Raw genomic sequence first — 16,264 nt, forward strand, 5'->3', positions numbered from 1 at the left:
TTTTTCCTTTTTGCTTATCACTGATAATGCGCCCTTTTAAAGTTTTGACGTCTGTTTGAATTCGCCCTTGCTTATTAATTCTGATATTAAAGTCCAATTGTATCAGTGTATCACAGCCTAATAAGTAAAACGCATGTTGATGTAGAACTCCTTCTACACACACTTTTTATATGTTTGTTTTTTTACGTCACGTGATCCTCCGTTGCTACCACAACTCGTCCTGAAAAGTTAATGTTTGTAACAAGACTTTCTGCTTCCTCCTTTTTTTCTTTCTTCTGCTCAACACATTCATGCTTTTTGTGCATAATTTAGAATTTTCCATTTTACAAGTTTGGCCAATTTAAATTAGGTTGTTTTATTTGAAAAGCCTGTAATTCTCTTTTTCCTTTTTCACCTAATCACAAATTTCTTCTCACAAAAGTGAACATGTTAATTCTATTTCTTTTTCCTATTTTCTCTAATCTTGTGACTCGTTTCACTTTAACCAGTTCTACCTTAAAGAGGACAAGTACACATTAATGCTACCTGTAGTTTTTTATTTCTGCTCTGCATTTTTCATTCCATTTCTTGCTCTTTCCTTAACCCAAACATCATCAACTGGAATATGAAATATAAAATATTTATTTCTTCAATTCACCAAAAAGCAGAATCTAATTCCTATCTTCATTCATTTGTTCAAATGACACATTCTTTAATCACTAAACTCTCTCTCTGACTTCCTGTCAAACCTTTCTCTTTCCTGATTTCCAAATTCACTGTAGCCTTGCCAAAACTACTCAAAACTATCAATATGTCGAATCAAAAATTTCAAAATCAGGAAACACCTATGCTTTTGCAAATGTTCTTCATGTTCACTTTCAAAAGCTTCATTCAATTGTTAAGTTTTCATAACACCTACTTCTCCCTTCCTGAAGGAGACACAAGTATACAATTAAGTAAAAACCATCATCAAAATGATATACCTTGTCTGTTTAAATCATCTACGTATAAATTGTGTCAACACTAATTCTTTTTTTTCTGTAAATTAATCACATCTCACAACTTGGGCTCTCATTGTTCTGTAAAAATAAACCTAAGTTCAATTCATGCAACCAACTCAGTGTCCTTCTGGGTCCCTCAACCACACAGGTTCTAATTCTGTTACTCTATTAATTTTTCCACTTGCAAATCTGACTATGGCACCTTTCTCACTTGTCCTATCATTTGGAATTGATTTATTATAAGCAATCCTACATGCACCAGTGTCACATAAAAATGGTAATTGGTGACCCATTACCAATTCAGTTATTTCAGCTCAATCAGTTAATCAAAAGCCAATATCCTTTGTAAATTTAGGAGGACCTTTTCATCTAGAAACTCATCTGTTCTTTAATCTTTCTATCCTAATCCTGCTGAAGGCTGCTTCTTCTCAAGGCAATTTCTTGCTATCTGGCCTTCTTTACCTTAATGCCAAACAGCCTGATGTATTTTGCCTGTTCTATTCTTCCTCCTCCCTGTCGTCTGACCCTTCCACCTTGATAAAAGACCTTCTGTCCTTTATCTTGATAAAAGGCGTCTGTAGACCTCTGTTTCTTTTTATTTTCTATCTTCTCAGCCTGGAGGGCGTGATTTACAAACTCCTCCAGGGTACCTGCTGGCAGGCAATTGTAATGTTTATTTACCCACTTATGAATTGCCTCTGTTGAGCCTACATGTAAAGCATTCTTCAACTGTTGTTGAAGTGGCCCATTTACATTACCATTTTCCTGTAGCCTGCTGTGATTTTTAAAATCAGCTGCCATTCTGACTTCGCATTGCTCAAAAGTGTCATCATTCTTTTGTTTTACTCTTCCTATTTCAGTGTAATTTGCTCTATCTGACTTTTCGCATTCCTTTCCTTTGCTTATTTTGTCTTAATTCTCTTTTTGTTTCCTGTATCCTTCTTCTCCTGTTAAGGCTATTTTTGTGTATTTAACTGACCATTAAAGCCGTGTTCAGCTATCCATTTGTCTAAATACTGATTTTTATCAGGATCCTGTTTTTCGATGAACTTCCTTATCTTCACTCATCTTTTTAAACCAGCCTAGGCGTCTGGGTTCAATTTTTTTATTTTTCAGAAAACGCACATCAGGCTATTTCTCTCCTTTCTTTTAAGCCTATCCCGTTGTATAAATTATTTAATTTCAAATTTAAATGAATTTATCTCCTCAAATCATCTTCTTTATTAATTTCTTTTGTAAATTTGGGAATTATTTTTCTCAATAAGATCTCGTCACTCATAAGTAGCCTTTTGTTGGTTACTAATTATTAATTCCACTTTATCTTTACTTCATCAATCCTTCTAACACAATTCCAACCACTTTTATCACTCTCCCTGACATTTAGACACACAGACAGACACACAGACATATACACGGGCCCACAAAACGACACACATAGTTCTCAACACTGAACAACTACAAACAACAATAACATGTCAGTAATAACAGCAACACAATCCATCTTTATCTATGGCCCATAATAAGTCCTTCAATTGAACTACTATGTCTCTATTGACCTTTTATTTATGCCAATGGATCCCATATCCACTATTTATTCAATTGAATATTTCCTAAATTTATTTATGCGCAAATTTCTCTATCTCTTTAGAGTTATTCTTTGTCTTGTCTATGGTTAGTAATTTTGGCGGTACTGTATAGTACTTTTATGAGTTTTTAACTAACCTCCGAATTTATATAAAATTTATTTAATTTTCCATTTAACCCAAATTTTTATTTTATTTTATTAAGATCCTATTTTTTCACATGCGTCCAATCCTTACACTGCAGCATATTCCTGGGTTTTATTTTACTACCTAGTATCCCCATTTTAGAAAATTTGGTCCAGTTTGTCAACACCGAGGGTGTTCTAAAAACTGGTTTCTCATCAGTAGGACAGCAACTCAAATTTCCTGTTTATAACACTTACTGTATTACATGGGATAAAATACCAAATGGTATTTCTAATCCCCAATCACACCATTCACTCACTTTGCATAGTTTTTCGCAAACATTCACAAGCAAAATTATCATTCCACGTCTGACTTTCTTTCTCTGCAAATTCTTTTCTCACTACTTTGCTTACAACTCTTTTTCTACCTTTTGATCCATCTTTGATTGTATGACGTTTGTTACTTTCACTCACCTCACACACACACGCTTTTCGTTCTCACACACACACAGCTGCGCAGCGCCACAATTCACGCACACACGTCTCAGTCAAACAAGCAGTCTGCTTACCAAAAAAAAATTCAAATAAAAACCACCGAAAATAATGTCTTATTATTCCCTAAATTTCAATGTGAAATTGTGAGTAGACCTCTAAGTCATCGATAATTTCTCTATTTATCGACACCGAGGAACTTTTCATCGATGCTACCGTGATGTCGGTTTGAACGAGTTACAACCTAATTTCTTCTTTTTGTATCTCCCTAAACAACACGATCGTGGTTTAGACGTACCGCAGGACGTTGTTTTATGCTACCGTGCCCTCCGTAGGGGAGATCCAGCCTCCCGAGAAGTCCAGCTTCCCTTCAGCGCGATGAGTTATGGCCTAATTATTTTTCTATAACTCCTTAGACGAGCACGATCCAGTTTCTTTTCTTTTCGACCGAACTACTGTAAAACGGCCGGCGCGCGCTTCCTTACTCACATAAATCACCCCTTACGAATTCCTTATTATTTTAAATTTTAAAATGGTGGCACAAAATAATTTGAAAAACAATACCTGGTTGCTCTTGGGTCAGCCTTGTCCAATCGGCAACCGGCATCCGGGCGATGCGCCGTCGCAGGAACTTGGAGGCCTTGCTTTCTCAATGTTGAAGCGCTGACGTCAGATTCTATGGCGTCCAAGGATCCGAGACGACGCCCGTCCGAGTGCGGTTGCCCGCATTCTCCACCAAATAAATGTCAGGTTTAAATGCCCATTTTGGGAGGGCTTACTGAAATAATTTACTAAATGTAACGGCCGAAATAAAACGCTAGCTGAATGGCCAGGAGGAACCAGACACCGTTGTTCATTTTCACCGCCGGCGGGGGAAAAGAGTGGGACAGAGAGGCCGCGAGCAGCAGCTCGCCTGCTCGCAGCCGCTCCATGCAACTCCTCTTCCCTCCTCTTCTCACCGGCTCGGCTTTTATTAGTTTGACTCAAGAATCACAAGAAATTAGAATACAATGAAGGTCTATTTAGCCTAAACTAAATCACCAGAATACAGGAGATTAATTAACAATGGTGGTCTGTTTTAGACTAAACTAATCAGCAGAAGACAGAAAACATCAATAACTAATCATCAGTAACTCTAGCAGGCAGAGAATCACAACTCACAGTGTAAAGGTCAGTTTAACTATACACATCATCAGGATGGTGTGTAGGGGTGTGTGTGTGTGTGTGTGTGTGTGTGTTAAAATAACAAGTAAGTGTCTGTGTGTGTTAAACATTAATGAGTGTATAAAAACATGATTATGAATACACGAACTGATTACCTATCCTCAGCCCATCTTACACTTATGCATTTTTGAATCCAAGAAGCTCAGCTACTTTTGCGAGAGTCATTGATCAACCAACTGAACATGAGTGGACGGAATGTAAGCATTGCATTACGAACAATGGGGAATGACTCAATTGTGAACACCCACCTTGTGACTGGTCTAGAAATCAGCAGCTTGGATGGCAAGGAGTTTGTCAAACTGAAGGAAGTGTATACACAAAAGGACATTCTGAGGAGGAAGAGACAGGGATGTCGTGCGGGGGCTAAACGGCAGGCAAGGAGGAGACGATACCACCCCGTCCTCCTGTCCGTTATTATGGGGAATGTTAGATCCCTCCCCAATAAAATGGACAAGCTAGCTTGCTGGTGTTCACGGAGTCGTGGCTAACAGAGCTAACGCCGGACGCCGTCGTGGAATTGGACGGCTTCCAAATACTACGTGCGGACAGGACCCTGGAAAGTGGTAAGAGGAAAGGGGAAGGGCTGGCTGTGTTTGTTAATGATAGATGGTGTAACCCTGGGATCATAACTGTTAAGGATCAACTTTGCAGTCGGGACATTGAGCTGATAGCTGTGAGCATGCGTCCGTTCTATTTACCGCGAGAGTTCAGTCATGTGATCGCGGTGGCGGCGTACGTGCCACCCTCTGCTAACAGTGAGACAGCCTGTGACGTACTAACTGCAGCTGTGAGCAGGCTACAAACACAGCACCCAAATGCCTTTCTCCTTATCTCTGGTGACTTCAATCATGTTTCTCCTTCCTCATTTCTGCCTTCATTCACACAATACGTAACCTGCCACGCCAGAGACAATATTGGACCTTTTCTATGCCAACACCAAGGAGGCGTACACATCACTGTCCCTCCCCCCACTGGGCAAAGCTGATCACAACTTGGTTGCTCTCCTGCCTGTGTACAAACCTCTGGTCCGCAGGCAGCCAGCTGTGACACGCACAGTTCAGAGGTGGTCTGGAGAAGCCGAGGAGGCCTTAAAGGACTGTTTCAACACAGCTGTGTGGGAGGCATTCAGCAAAGCCCACGGGGAGTACATTAATGGTCTAACAGACGCAATTACAGCCTATATTAATTTCTGCATGGAGCCCACCATTCCCACCAGGACAGTAAGATGTTTCTCCAACAACAAACCCTGGATCCCACCGGACATTAAAGCTCTCCTGAAGGAGAAAAAGAGGGCTTTTGTGTCAGGCGACAAGGAGGAGCTGTAGAGAGTGAAACGTCAGCTGAGAAGGAGGATCAGAGAGGGGAAAAAGTTCAACCGGTAGCGGATGGAGGAACAACTGCAGGGTAATAATGCCAGGGATGTCTGGATGGGCCTGAAGACCATCTCAGGCCACGGACAACCAGGTAAGACCCAGAAGGGGGGGGGGGCTTCAGTGGGCAAATGAACCTATTTTTCCAATATGTTTGATCAGATGGCTGCCCCCGCTCAGTCTCCCCTGCTGCAGCCCCCACCAACCCCTCCTGCCGCTGCGAACGAGACCCTTTCTCCCCTCTCTCTCTCCACAGGCTTCAGTTCCGAGCCACATCAGACAACCACCACTTCCTCCTGCTCAGCCTTGTACCTCACATCTCAGGTGAAGAAACGAGGAAGGCAGCGGATCCAGATGGGATTAGCTCCTCAAATCCTGCGCAGACCAGCTGTGTGGAATCGTCCAGCACATGTTCAACCTGAGCCTGAACCTGGGCAGAGCCCCCCAGCTGTGGAAAATATCCTGCCTGGTTCCGGTTCCAAAGACTCCCCATCCGAAGGAGCTCACAACTTCAGACCAGTGGCGTTGTCGTCTAATCTAATGATGACCCTGGAGGGATTGGTCCTCGACCACTTCATTTCGCATACCAGCCTGGCATCAGTGTGGATGATGCCATCATCTACCTGCTCCACACTTCACTCTCCCACTTGGAGAAGGCGGGGAGCACTGTGAGGATCATGTTCTTTGATTTCTCCAGTGCTTTCAACACCATCCAGCCCACCCTATTGGGAGACAAGCTGGAGCAGGCGGGAGCGGCCCACCACCTCATCACATGGATCCACGACGACCTCATAAACTGGCCACAGTACATGAGAACACAGGCCTGTGTGTCTGACGCGCTCCTCTGCAGCACAGGAGCACCGCAGGGAACTGTTCTGACTCCCTTTCTGTTCACCCTCTACACCTCGGACTACAAATACAATTCCTCTACCTGTCACCTGCAGAAGTTCTCTGATGACTCTGCGATTGTCTGCCTCATTACTGACGGAGACGATCGTGAGTACAGAGGGTTTACGCAGGGTTTTATGGACTGGTGTCAGCAGAACCGCCTCCAAATCAATGCTGGGAAATCCACAGAGCTGGTGGTGGATTTCTGCAAGCGTCGGCACTCTCCACCTGCACCAGTGAATATCCAAGGAACACACGTTGAGAGGGTCTCAACTTACAAGTACGTGGGTGTTCATCTGAACAATAAACTGGACTGGAGCAACAACACAGACGCTCTCTATAGGAAGGGTCAGAGCAGACTCTTCCTACTCAGGAGGCTGAGGTCCTTTGGCGTTCGGGGAACACTCCTCAGGAACTTCTATGACTCGGTGGTTTTATCAGTCATTTTCTATGGAGTGGTCTCCTGGGCAGGAGGCATCTCGGGCCGGGACAAAAAGAGACTGGACAAACTAGTGAGGAGGGCCAGCTCTGTCCTGGGCTGCTCCCTGGACTCTATGGACTCAGTGGGGGGCAGGAGAATGACGACAAAATTGTCATCAATGCTGGACAACCCAGCCCACCCACTCAATGCCACTCTGAGAACACTCCACAGCTCCTTCAGTGATAGACTGTTACACCCTCGCTGTACCAAAGAGAGATTTCGCCGCTCTTTCCTGCCGACTGCTGTCAGTCTTTTTAACAAGAACATTGCAGTATTTCCGTTCATTGCAGTACTTTTACTTTTACAGTACTTTTATCATTGCAGTATTTTTCTATTGTTGCAGTACTTTTAATATTGCAGTACTTTTATCATTGCAGTATATTTTATCATTGCAGTACCTTTCTATCATTTCAGTTCTCTTACCATTACAGTACTTTTATCATTGCAATATTTTTATCATTGCATATTTCAATCATTCAGTAGTTTTTAATCATTACAGCGTTTCCCCCCTCTGTATAATGGACAGGCATTAGGAGTGTTTCCTTGCACTTATATACGTTTATACTGTGTATATTTGCATGCTTTTTATGAATGTCTGCTGCTAATGTTATACATTAACGGCTACATTACGCTGCCGACTGTGTGTGATCTATATCTTTGCTGCTGTAACACCTCAAATTTTCCCATTGTGGGACTAATAAAGGACATCTTTATCTTCATCTTTATCTTTGAACAGTGAGACCACCAGATTCAAGACGTTTGTCGCAAATAGGGTGGCAGCGATCCTGGAGCATTCTCCGACGTCACAGTGGCGATATATCAACACCGCTCTAAATCCAGCTTATTACGTAGCAAAAGGACAAACTGTAAAGGCATTTTTGAAAAATGACTACTGGCTTTCGGGAACTAGCTTCTTGCGCAGATCACAAGACCACTGGCCGAAAAATCTGGATCCTGGACTCCTGGATATTAACTCATTAAATACCAGCCATTTTCACTGGAGCAACCCGCTCAATCCCAGCGTTTTCCTGGGTTTTGACGAATATTGCAAGGCCCACAGAATATTGTATTCTAATGCTATATAGACATGGAGCACACCAAAAGAAAGATGAGACTCTCTTCTTTCAACAGAAATCTTTTTCCATTCTTGAGCAATCGGCATTTGAAAATAGCTAAATTTCATGAAAACTCCAATCCCTGGGGAAAAAACTGAGAAAATGAGCTTTTTGTAAACTGATGCATTTCGACCATAATTTGAACTTTGACACTATTATTTATGGCTTTTATGACACCTCTAACATCTAAATAATGCATGCCTTCTATAAAATAACAAAAAAAAGCACAACAAATATGTTTTTGATAACAAAATAAATGTATTTGCACATAACACAAAACGACTGAACTGTTGAACTATGTACAAAAATGAAATACATCAGTGTCATACATACTTTTTTTTGGTGTGATATAAAATAAAACAGTTGCCTTGATGCAAGGGCACACAACATTGTTCACACCACATTCTTGTTTCACTCCGTTTGCCTTGGCGCAAACAGACCCGACACTATCGTTGTGGTCTGGCTGTGCTGGTCCGTGGCAAATAGGCGAGCTTGTGTTTGTCCACTGGGGTTTGTGTGAAAATAATTGTCTGGGAAGTGATTGGTGGCATCCGCGATGTGCTGCAGAAGCTCATCCGTGAGAAACAGCTGCAGGAAATCAGCTGGCTCCTCAGACTCCAAATGGGCAGCGGCATTCAGTGGTCCAGGGGTTGCTGTAAAGTCGATTTTCCTCGGTTGCCATCCAGTGTGACGCCATCCGGAACCACTGCTTCCTGATGCACAACCTGTAAATTACAGAAATATAAACAATTGGAAATATATATTTATTGCTGCATTTTATTGCTGGCGTGTGAAGTTTCATATTATAATTTACCTTTCTTTACACCAACAAGACGAGGAGGAACTTTCTTGCCGCGGGATGCACAATCTGTGAATTTTAGAAAGTATGTATGATTACCACACCATTCAGTATTGTTGTTTCCTCGTCGGGGAGGACTTACGCTCGCGTGTAATTGTGCAATAGGCGCCCGGACGAGAAAGTCAGCGAGCAAGCTCGCGTCTAACTGCACATTTACGCGACATTTTCTGCCCGCAAGATGCATGATATGTACAATAAAAGCATGAGGGCTAAAACCACATGTTCAATGGTAACTTGCGAGCGTTTACTTCCTCGTCAGCGAGGTCTTGCGCTCGCGTGTAATTGTGCAATAGAGGCGGCCGGACGAGGAAGTCAGCGAGCAAGCTCGCGTCTAACTGCACATTTACGCGACATTTTCTGCCCGCAAGATGCATGATATGTACAATAAAAGCATGAGGGCTAAAACCACATGTTCAATGGTAACTTACGAGTGCTTACCTCCTCGTTCGAGGGGATCTGGTGAGGACTCTCGGCTGCTTTGGCTATTGTCCGAAGGCAGGCGATGCAGGCCGCAAGGCACGCGCAGCCTCTTTAGACGCCTGTTTGTTGTGACGACGACGAAGCGTCATCCTCTCAACCAAAGCGTCTCCATCGCCTTGATGCTTTTAGGAAGCTTTTTTTTACAAAAAAGCATTCCTCGATCTTCATTTGCTTGGAGGATTTCATTGCTAACGCTACTAATGCGACTGCTGCTAGTGCTGCCGATGCTGCTGCTACCCACGCTGCTCTCCACACTTAAGTCTACCCCAGGATCCCGCCCCCCATTTGTACCTCTGGCGCAGATTCAAGGCGGATGTTTTGCACCTCTGCCCCCTGCTGGGTGATTTTTACATGATTCACAATGCGGACAAGGCTGATTCTCAGTCAGAGGTTGCATCAGACCCTTATGTACACTTGGGAAGCTTTTTTTACAAAAAAGCATTCCTCGATCGTCATTTGCTTGGAGGATTTCATTGCTAACGCTACTAATACTACTGCTGCTACTGCTGCTAATGCTGCTAGTGCTGCCGATGCTGCTGCTAACCGCGCCGCTCTCCACACTTATACCGTCTACCCCAGGATCCCGCCCCCCATTTGTAACTCTGGCACAGATTCAAGGCGGATCTGTTGCACCTCTGCCCCCTGCTGGGTGATTTTTACATGATTCACAATGCGGACAAGGCTGATTCTCAGTCAGAGGTTGCATCAGACCCTTATGTACACTATGACGTAAAAAAGACAGGAAACGTACTTATACGTCTTTGGTAGAGGGCGCCATTGCATTAAAAGACGTCTTTGTACGTCTAAGGGAGTAAATGAGTTAATGACCTGGAGGTCAAAAGAGTGACTCAAGTGCATGTAATTCAGTCACTGTAGCCCAAAGATTCTCTGGGCCAGTGGATGAACTATTATTCGTCTTGGACAGCATTGAAGCAGGCCGTAGCCTGGTTTCTAAAGCTGAAAGACTTACTGACAGAGTAAAGGAAAATAGAAAGGAGTTAATCACATTAGGTGAAGAAGGCAAGATGAATTTATTCAAGAGAACTGTCAAAGGAAAGTATTTGACCTGCGACAACTTGGATAAAGCAGAAAGAGAACTTGTGAAATACTGTCAAAGGCGAAGTTTAAAAAAAGATTTAGCCATATTTGAAAAACAAAAAAGGGTGAAGAAAAGTAGCCCACTTTACAAGTTCAATATAGTACTTCAAGATGGTGTCATGAGGGTTGGTGGACAGTTGAGCCACGCAGCCATGCCTGAAACAGCAAAACAGCAAGCCATCTTGCCAAGGATTCACATAACACAAAGCTAGTCCTGAGATACATTCATGAGATTACAGCTCACGCTGGAAGGAACCACATGATGGCTAATCTGCATCAACAGTTTTGGATACCTCGAGCTGCTTGAGTCATCAGAAGAGTGCTACCTGACGATCCGCCTTTCAAGAGAATTGGCGTTGATTATTTTGGTCCATTCTAAGTAAGTAGGGTTAGAGGACAAGTAAAGAGATACGGCGTGATTTTTACATGTCTCGCTGTACGAGCCGTACATCTGGAAATTGCATCTTCACGTGACACAGATGCTTGTCTCAACGCAATCCGAAGATTTCTTGCCAGAAGAGGACAAGTGAGAGAGTTGTATTCTGATAACGGAACCAACTTTAGATCAGCTGACAGTGAAATGAAGAAATCAATCAAAGAATGGAACACTAAGTAAATCGAGAAACACTTGCTGCAAAAAGGTATTCAGTGGCATAGCAATCCCCCAGCAGGTTCCCACCACGGAGGAAGCTGTGAGCGACTTATTTGGTCTGTGAGAAAAATCCTGAATGTCACTGTAAAAGAACAAATTTCGGGTGAAGAAAGTCAATATACCTTGCTTGGTGAGGCTGAAGCAGTTATAAACAGCAGGCCTATCACAAGGACATCTTCCGACCTCAACGACTTGGAAGCACTCACACCCAACACTCTGTTGTGGCTGAAGGTCAAACCTGAGTTACCTCCTGGAGTCTTCTGTAAAGACGACCAATACGCCCCAATACGTACCTCTGGGAATGAGCTGGTCAGCTCTTTAAAGAGTATTATGTAAGTTGAAATACATAAATCCATTTTTCTTTTTTGGACCATCTTTAACTGTGTAGTGTGTAATGTCTAAAATACAAAATGATCTGATTTTAGGGTGCAGTTGACGACTGTGGCACAGGTCCTCGCTCTACAAGTGCTAAAAGTCTTCGGCAAAGAGAAAAATCTGCCATAAGGTACAGAAAACATTGGCATCAGAGTAAATGGATGCATGTTTTTGCAATGTGCGAGGAAACTGGCGAACTCATAGAAAACTACGCAGGCTTGGGAGAACATGCAAACTCTACACAGGAAGGCCGGAGCCGGAATCGATCCCACAACCTCTGCATTGTGAGACCATCGTGCTCACAAGTCGCCCACCGTGGCGGCCGTCCATTATAAATGCCATCCCACCATCCATTATCTGTACGGCTTCTCCTCACAAGGGTTGCGGGGGGTGCTGGAGCCTATCCCAGCTATCTTGGGGCAGTAGGTGGGGTACACCCTGAACTGGTTGCCAGCCAATCGCAGGTCACACAAAGACAAACAACCATCCGCGCTCACACTCACACCAATTTAGGGTGTCCAAACAACCTGCCATGCATGTGTTTGGAATGTGGGAGGAAACCGGAGAACCCACGCAGGCGTGTGGGAAACATGCAAACTCCAAACAGGAAAGCCGGAATCAATCCCGCGACCTCTGCATTGTGAGACCATCGTGCTAACAAGTCGCCCACCATGCATCCCTGCTAAATAAATGATTAATTTTTACATTTTAGTATTTGTAAGCGATCTTGTGTTCATGACAGCATTTTCAACAGTGTGGGTGTTTGTATGAAAGCATTTCACTTGTGTATGGGCATGAGCATGTTTCAGTTGTATTTATGAATAACAATAATTTCACAATTGTGCCTGAGCGCCTTTCACTGGTGTGTATGAGAATGTTTCACCTATGTGTATGAGCGCATTTGACTAGTGTATGAGCAACAACTATTTCACTAGTGTGTATGAGAGCGTTTCACTCGTATGTATGATAGCGTTTCATAAGTATGCATGAGCAACAACAATTTCACTGGTGTGTAAGAGTGCATTTCAGAAGTGTGAAGCGATTCCTGACTTTTGTCCCCAACGGCACCTCATACTCCCCATCTCCCGCTCACTTCTCCTGACCCCATGAGCCATCCCCGTTGCTACTACATGGAGATTTGATGTGTTTTTTTGTTATTAGCTTCTTCAACATTGCTTCTGATTCTCATCTCTTCTCTGGCGCTCGTCTCCGCCTGTCTGATTTGAAGTCGACCTCAGAATTTGCACTATTTTGACATGACTTCTGTGGTAATCACTACTGACATATTGTGTCATTTGCTCAATAATACATTAAAATTATAATAAATAATAAAAATGGGTCCGGTGCCGAGCTCTGGCTTCATATCTTTAAAAGTGGTCTTCTCAAATCTGTTACTAATGGCCTCTAAATCAGCTGTGGTAGAGAAGGGGCAAATTAGACCTTATGGCATCTTAATTTGGTCAAGTCTTGTACCCATTTTCAAGGCCAGCGACTATTGCTTTAGCTATATACAAGAAAAGGATTACTCTGAATATACACAACAACAAATCCCAGATGTCCAACCCAAATGTTGTTTCAAAATAATCCAGTTCAGATGATAAACAAATGTATTGGTATGTTGAGGTCATTATTTCAAATCAAAATACAGTGAACCCCCGGTTATCGCGGTTAATGGGGACCGAGACCACCCGCGAAAACTGAAAATCCGCGAAGTAGCGTCGCACCTTCAAAAAAAACAAAAAAAAACACTGTGTATATATATATACACTTCGCACCTATATATATATAAATATATATATATATATATATATATACTGGTAGAGAGAGAGAAAGTGAAATTCATGTTATAACAAAAAAACAAATATTATTAAAACTTATTTTTTTATTCCCCAGCCATTATTTTTGTATTTATTCAATTACTTCTTTTTGTATTTATTTAATTACTTCGACTTTTACCTGCTGGTACGCCGTCCGGTGTGCCCTGTGAATGTTATGATCCTCCAGCAGAACTGGAGGATTGAACAGGACTCTCCAAACGCAGACACGGGAAAAAAGGTGGTGATACAAAGATAGTGTAGCGACTTTGTAAATAGTTCAAGGGTTCTGTGTTTTCCTCTTTTCTGTGGAGGCTGTGAAGGCAGCAGGGGAGTGAACGTTATGTTGTTGTCGTTGTTGTTGTTGTTGTTGGGCTGGCGCCTGGGCGGAACCTCCCAAGGTTCGCCCAGCTAGCGCAATCACCTTCTGCGGCTCGGTGGAGAGGCCGTTGTGACGGGGAGGTGCGTCGCCGAAAATCCTCTGCCGGAGGGGAATGAGTCGGGGGCACCGCAGGAGCCATAGCCAAAAGGTGGCAGGAGATAGTGGCGGCGCCCTCTCCCTGACCGGTCCTCCGGACCGAGTCGTGGGGTAATATGGGTGCCGGCAGGATACATTCGTCGTCGACGGGGGACCGCCGACTCGTCCGGGAGACCACGTAGAGCAGGGGTGGCCAACCAGTCAGAGACTAAGAGCCACTTTTTTTACTGTGTTACTGCAAAGAGCCACATCATACATGGGCACACATGAACATCATTCCATGCATCATGTGTGTGTGCGCGCACACACAGAGAGAGACACACACAGGCCTCTGCTCAGCCAGATTTATTGAAAATGACCCACAGCAAGATAATGACAGTTATTTTTTTCAACAATTAACATTGTGTGCACTGTCTCACACACACATAAACTCTCAGTTCAAGCAAGTCCACAAACAAAAATATAACAATTTTCAATGACATTTTTCTCTTACTATGCTGCTTAGTGGGACTTCTGGCATTCCTTGTCCTGAACAATCCTCCTCAAATCTGGCTTGTATTCCGTTGTTGCCACTCGAAGGAACTCTTTCACATGAGTGTCAGTCAAAACAGATCGATGCTTTGATTTCACATGTTTCAGGGTGGAAAACACAGACTCGCAGACGTACGTTGACCCAAACATCGACAGGATCTTTAGCACAGCCCGTTTGATGTTGGGGTATTTTTCCATTGGCACACGTTTCCAGAACTCAATGGTCCCTTCCCTGAAAACAGCTTTCAGTTGATCCTCCTCACAAAGATCGATCATCTCCAACTCCGCCGCAGCCTCATCTGTGACGAGCGGGATTTTCAAACAGTCCATCTCCGCATTAAATGGGTCGACAAGGAACGTAATCTGTGGTCTTTTCAGTTGTAGATCACGGAACCGGGTCACAAAGTTTTCGTGCAAGTTTTCAATCAGCGTTGCATATCTGTCTCTTTTCTTTTTCAGGGCGGCACTGGTGACATGTTCACTGGCTTTTAGCAGAGTGGGAAAATGCGTTAAATCTTTCTTTTGAATTTGCGTCTTGAACAGTTTCAGTTTGTTGATAAACGCAAACACACATTGCACGAGGTCAGGCAGCATTTTTAACTTGCCTTGCAGGGTCAGGTTCAGTCTGTCCAAGTGACACAGCATGTCGACCAAAAATGCCAGATCCATAATCCACTCGAGGTCCGAGAGCTCGGGATAGTCCTTGCCCTTCTCTTACATGAACAGTTTTACGGCATCCAAAAGCTCAAAGAAGCGAGAGAGCACTTTGTCTTTTGACAGCCACCTCACAGTGCAGTGCAGCGGCAGGTCACCTGGAAGCCCTTGGTCCAGCTCAGCGATGAGACTCCTGAATTGCCTGTGGTTAAGCGCGTGTGTGCGGATGTAGTTCACGATTTCCATCACAGGCTTCATGACGTTGTCTGAATTTAATGATTTAGACACGAGTTGCTCCCTGTGGATGATGCAATGGAAATTCCAAAAGTCGGGAAATGTTTGATCAGTTTTACATAGCCCCACAAGCTCGTTCACGGATCCGATCATGGCCGGCGCTCCATCCGTGGCTATTGCAGTTAGTTTTGCTATGGGCAGGTTCGCTTTTGCAAATGCAGCCATCATCGTTTCTTTCACATCTATGCCACGGGTTCTGTCTTTTAATGGCACAATATCAAGGAATTCTTTTTAGATCATACTTTCGTTTGACATAGACCGTGCAAAAATTGCTAACTGAGGCTTGTGTCATGATTTGTATTTGTTATTTTTGGTTTAGTATTTGGTTTCATGTTTTGGCCTTGTTCATGTGTCTTGTCTTGTCTCGTCTTGTCTATTGTTTCCACCTGTGCTCGTTTACCCAAGCCCTAGTGTTAACCAATCCGGTCCTTCCAACCCTCCGTGTCTTGTCCAGGTGCTCCTCGTTGTCTCGTCAAGTTGTGTGTATTTAGTTCCCTGGTTGCTTTCAGTTCTTGTTGGTTCATTGCCATTTTAAGTGTCGCTTGTCCCTGTCGCTTGTCCCGGTTGCCTGTCCCTGTTGCCAGTTCCTGTCGCCTCTCCCTGTAGTTGGTTTCCTGTCGTTAAGTTTTTCCAAGTTCCTTGTTTGCCTTGGTTTTCTGTTTAATAAATGCCCTTTAAGTTACCCCTGCCTGGCTTCCCTGCGTTTGGGTCCTCATCTTCCTCAACCCTGACAGCTTGTCTTGTATGTCACAGCTCTCATCCAATGCCACA

The 16,264-nt window shown here is 43.5% G+C and overlaps 1 protein-coding gene across 1 annotated transcript; it reads right to left on the bottom strand.

Annotated features, from left to right (window-relative positions):
- Positions 1-14,515: 14,515 nt before the first annotated feature.
- LOC148315980 (general transcription factor II-I repeat domain-containing protein 2A-like) lies at positions 14,516-15,457 on the bottom strand. The gene is made up of 3 exons (XM_088287123.1): positions 15,358-15,457; positions 15,151-15,258; positions 14,516-15,030 (listed from the first exon to the last, which is right to left on the bottom strand). Exons 1-3 carry the CDS (start codon positions 15,455-15,457, stop codon positions 14,516-14,518), a joined length of 723 nt encoding a protein of 240 aa, XP_088143249.1.
- Positions 15,458-16,264: the final 807 nt, after the last annotated feature.

Source organism: Idiotropiscis lumnitzeri, unplaced genomic scaffold (assembly GCF_059441095.1).
Source record: "Idiotropiscis lumnitzeri isolate Australia: NSW breed Sydney's pygmy pipehorse unplaced genomic scaffold, RoL_Ilum_1.0 HiC_scaffold_27, whole genome shotgun sequence".
Taxonomy (NCBI): domain Eukaryota; kingdom Metazoa; phylum Chordata; class Actinopteri; order Syngnathiformes; family Syngnathidae; genus Idiotropiscis; species Idiotropiscis lumnitzeri.